This window comes from Oncorhynchus clarkii, chromosome 27, assembly GCF_045791955.1.
Source record: "Oncorhynchus clarkii lewisi isolate Uvic-CL-2024 chromosome 27, UVic_Ocla_1.0, whole genome shotgun sequence".
Classification (NCBI taxonomy): domain Eukaryota; kingdom Metazoa; phylum Chordata; class Actinopteri; order Salmoniformes; family Salmonidae; genus Oncorhynchus; species Oncorhynchus clarkii.
Window position 1 is genome coordinate 33,743,154 of NC_092173.1, and position 4,735 is coordinate 33,747,888.

The 4,735-nt window shown below is 39.9% G+C and overlaps 1 protein-coding gene across 1 annotated transcript; it reads left to right on the plus strand.

The window, feature by feature from the left end:
• Window positions 1-419: 419 nt before the first annotated feature.
• Window positions 420-3,968, plus strand: LOC139385615 (rho-related GTP-binding protein RhoG-like). The gene is made up of 2 exons (XM_071130828.1): window positions 420-552; window positions 1,651-3,968. The coding sequence occupies exon 2, from the start codon at window positions 1,677-1,679 to the stop codon at window positions 2,250-2,252; it is 576 nt and encodes a 191-aa protein (XP_070986929.1). The 5' UTR covers window positions 420-552; window positions 1,651-1,676; the 3' UTR covers window positions 2,253-3,968.
• Window positions 3,969-4,735: the final 767 nt, after the last annotated feature.

The following is a 4,735-nucleotide window of genomic DNA, read 5'->3' on the forward strand; positions in this document are numbered from 1 at the left end:
ACTCTCTGTTTTTTGTCTATTAACCAATTTACAGACTGGAGATATCACCAGGCAAGTAGAAATCCCCACCCATGCAAACCTACTGATTAGAAGGTCCTGTGTAGATTGTATTTTCAACCAGGAACTATTATCAGGAATAACACTGATAAGAAAAAATCACACGTTTGCAGTGCTAGTTTCATCAGCTGTTGTACAAGATGATAAAACACACAGGAAAAACTCATTTAGACTGCAATTGGCCTCTAACGACGATGTGGTTATTCTTATTCTGTACATTTGAATGTCAAATAAGGTAATTCATTGGGTAACAATTCTATGTAAAAATGCTGTTTAATATTCTACCAGCAACATTTATTTAAAACAATAGCTCAGGCTGTCATGGTGAGAAGACAAACTTCCTCACAGTGCTATTATTGCTCGAGCAGCTTCCTGTTCAGCGAACACTCACACTTCCTCCACTACAGCAACACTTTGCTTGACTACTTTGACGCTCTCAGACAGATTGTAGGCTATATGTTCATACAAACCCTGCCACTGAAGATAGTATGTTTGGTGAGTCTGACTTGTTTTTAACCTTTGCATGTTTTTTATGTGCTACTACTGTATAATAGATATGTAGGCTGAGAACACAATCTTACGGAAGCACTTGAGTGACGCAACATAAAGTGAGGTAGCCTACTGCTGCTATAATTTCCAAAGGCGCTATTCTATATCAAAACACTACAGGCCTACCATAGGCAAGCAATGTTAAAATCCACTATTGTAATACTTATTTGTGACAGTTATTTTGTGTTTAATTTAGCCTGCTCAAAGTTATAACTGTCTCTAGTGATTATATTTGGCTCTTTTTCTATGAAATGATGATGATGGTGGTGAAGAACATTCACTGTAATTCATGTTGAAATATTTTCTAATTTCAGGGGTACTATTATTTCCTATTTACACATAGCGCTTTTCTTAATTGTAGCTTAATAATCTAGGTGAATTATATTAGAAAAATATGTGATCAGAACGCTATGGCCTTGTTGATGGCCTACACTGTGAAATGCACCTATCATAGATATTCAGTGTATAGGCCAATGGTATGTGGTAGTGGTGATATGAATACAAAGGTTTATTGGATTTGAAATAATATCCCCAGTCAGTGTGCAGAGCAGTACATTTCAGTGCTCCCAGTCTCAGGTCCCTGTAGGCTGGGTTGAGCTATATTCACATTTTCTCCAACATTCTCATAAAGTAGTGGGAAGAGTCCAGCTCTCCTCTCTCACAATGAATTACAATTACTGCATGTATTTCATACTATCCAGTCTCCACCCATATTTTGTAGTTTCGGTTTTCTCACTTGAATTCTTGGGGAACATAGGCCTTCTGTACTGTAACTATAAATTAAGTTGGCCCACAGATAAACATTGTTTTCAAGTCGAAATGAAAGAAAATAGATCAATAAAGACGGAAATGAATAGAAAGTGTCAAACTGTACTGTGATATCTAGGGTGTGAAAGTGATGTTCATATCTGATAAAGTGTCAGAGCAATTTAAACCACAAACCTTACTTTTCAACAGTTTACATTTGTTGGGCCCTAGCCAGTGTCTCTTTTGGTGTAAAGTGCATCTGAACATTGTAGCATAAAGTGCATTTCTCATGTCCAGGTGTCTGAGACAGTGAAGGGGCCAGAATGCAGAGCATCAAGTGTGTGGTGGTAGGAGACGGTGCAGTGGGGAAGACCTGCCTCCTTATCTCCTACACCACCAACGCCTTCCCCAAGGAGTACATCCCCACTGTGTTTGACAACTACAGCGCCCAGGTGACTGTGGACAGCAGGACTATTAGCCTCAACCTGTGGGACACAGCAGGCCAGGAGGAGTACGACCGCCTGCGCACCCTCTCCTACCCCCAGACCAACGTGTTTGTCATCTGCTTCTCCATTGCCAGCCCCCCCTCCTTTGAGAACATCAAGCACAAGTGGCACCCAGAGGTCACCCACCACTGTCCCAATACGCCCATTCTGCTGGTGGGCACCAAGAAGGACCTGCGTAATGACCCGGAGGTGTTGAAGAAGCTAAAGGATCAGAACCAGATGACCATCACCCAACAGCAGGGCACCGCCCTGGCCAGGCAGATCCAAGCCATCAAGTACCTCGAATGCTCTGCCCTCAACCAAGATGGAATCAAAGAAGTGTTCGCTGAGGGTGTGCGAGCCTTTCTCAACCCACAACCTGTCGCCACCAAGAAACCCTGTGTGCTATTATAAAGGCAGTAGGAAACCCTGTGTGCTATTATAAAGGCAGTAGGAAACCCTGTGTGCAATTATAAAGGCAGTAGGAAACCCTGTGTGCTATTATAAAGGCAGTAGGAAACCCTGTGTGCTATTGTAAAGGCAGTAGGAAATCCTGTGTGCTATTGTAAAGGCAGTAGAAACCCTGTGTACTATTGTAAAGGCAGTAGAAACCCTGTGTACTATTGTAAAGGCAGTAGCAAACCCTGTGTGCTATTGTAAAGGCAGTAGGAAACCCTGTGTGCTATTGTAAAGGCAGTAGGAAACCCTGTGTGCTATTATAAAGGCAGTAGAAACCCTGTGTACTATTGTAAAGGCAGTAGGAAACCCTGTGTGCTATTGTAAAGGCAGTAGGAAACCCCGTGTGCTATTGTAAAGGCAGTAGGAAACCCTGTGTTCTATTATAAAGGCAGTAGGAAACCCTGTGTGCTATTGTAAAGGCAGTAGGAAACCCTGTGTTCTATTATAAAGGCAGTATAAATCCTGTGTGCTATTGTAAAGGCAGTAGGAAACCCTGTGTTCTATTATAAAGGCAGTAGAAATCCTGTGTGCTATTGTAAAGGCAGTAGGAAACCCTGTGTTCTATTATAAAGGCAGTAGAAATCCTGTGTGCTATTGTAAAGGCAGTAGGAAACCCTGTGTGCTATTATAAAGGCAGTAGGAAACCCTGTGTTCTATTATAAAGGCAGTAGGAAACCCTGTGTGCTATTGTAAAGGCAGTAGGAAACCCTGTGTTCTATTATAAAGGCAGTAGAAACCCTGTGTGCTATTGTAAAGGCAGTAGGAAACCCTGTGTTCTATTATAAAGGCAGTAGAAACCCTGTGTGCTATTGTAAAGGCAGTAGGAAACCCTGTGTGTGTCACGTTCGTCGTAATAATGGTCAGACCAAGCTGCAGCGCGATATGGTTTCCACATCATTTATTAAAGTGAAAAACCTAGAACAAAACAAATAAAGACACAAACAACGAAACGTGACCAACGACATGCACTAACTTAAAACACAGAAACATAAACAATATCCCATAACCCACAGGTGGAAAAATGCCACTTAAGTATGATCCCCAATTAGAGACAACGATTAACAGCTGCCTCTAATTAGGAATCATACACAAACACCAACATAGAAAATTAAACCTAGAACCCCACATATAAATAATAAACTAGACTAAAACCCCTAGTCACGCCCTGACCTACTCTACCATGCAGGCTTTGTGTGCTATAAAGAGTGTGCTATTATTAAGGCAGTATGAAACCCTGTGTGCTATTGTAAAGGCAGTAGAGATGCTATCACAGATGCATATCCAATAGAACAATATTAATTAATTTAATGTCTGTTAAACATTTGAGTTGATTTTATTGTTAAATATGCTTTTGTTGTACTGCCATTAACAAACACTGTGATATCAAGACTTCATTAAGAAAAAAGGGGATCTTTGAGGCATTGGCTCAAGATGCATGCTTCAAAACTGACCCAATGTTAGGTAGGCGAGAAGGGCCTTGCTCAAACTTTGTCTGTCAGAATCCTTGCTTTTGTATATCCATTATTTTGCCCTCTTCCTTTAAAGCAATTGACAAACAAAGCCTGAGACTTGATGGGAGATACATTCTCTCATGTATCTGTGTTTGAATAATTGTCAAATTTGGTCATGTTTGGCCTTTACAAAAGTAATTAAATAATGCACGTGTAAAAATATAATATCAGGAATTTCATTTACTGCAGTGGGCGAAAACAGGATCACACAATGTTTCTAAGTAGTCTTAAACAAATCTACTTTGAAACAAAAGTATAGACCTACGGGCTTAAAAAAAGAAGACGCCTGTACCATGTCCGATATAGAGTTGAAATGTATTCAATTTTGAGTTTGCATCCTATTTTAAACGTTATAACGTTATATCACAGAAGACTGAAATATAACAAAACCGTTTGACATAGAAACACTGGATTTCCGGCTGCTTTTTTAAAATAATGGCAACTTAAAAAAAAAAAAAATGTTTATTAATTATGAAAAATATTAATATCATTCCACCCATGAAGCCACTATGTCATTTGACTGCAGGAAAGGGCTTACATACCAACTCTCCCATTATATTTGTTTTACAATGTACTGTATAGTGGGTTTAAAACGTATATATTTTTTTAAGCTAACATAGAAGAAGGTTTTTCTACACCATCAGTTTTTTTGTGTGCTGTGTGTGACTATCACGCCACCAAGTTAGTGCTGTCTGATTGTGTTGAATACTGGACACAAAAGAGGAAATGCAGAGAGGTCTTTGATAAGAAATGCATAGGCTGATTTTCCTATTGCGGTCATTAGTCAGTGTGTGTTTGAGAGAGAGAGAGAGATCAAAAAAGGGAACCTGGTTGTAACTTCCCTCTGAAAGTCCATAGCTTGCCGTCTATTTTGTTATGTTGGGTTGTTTTAAGGTTGTGTAACTATGTTGAGAAGGCCTGGCCGTG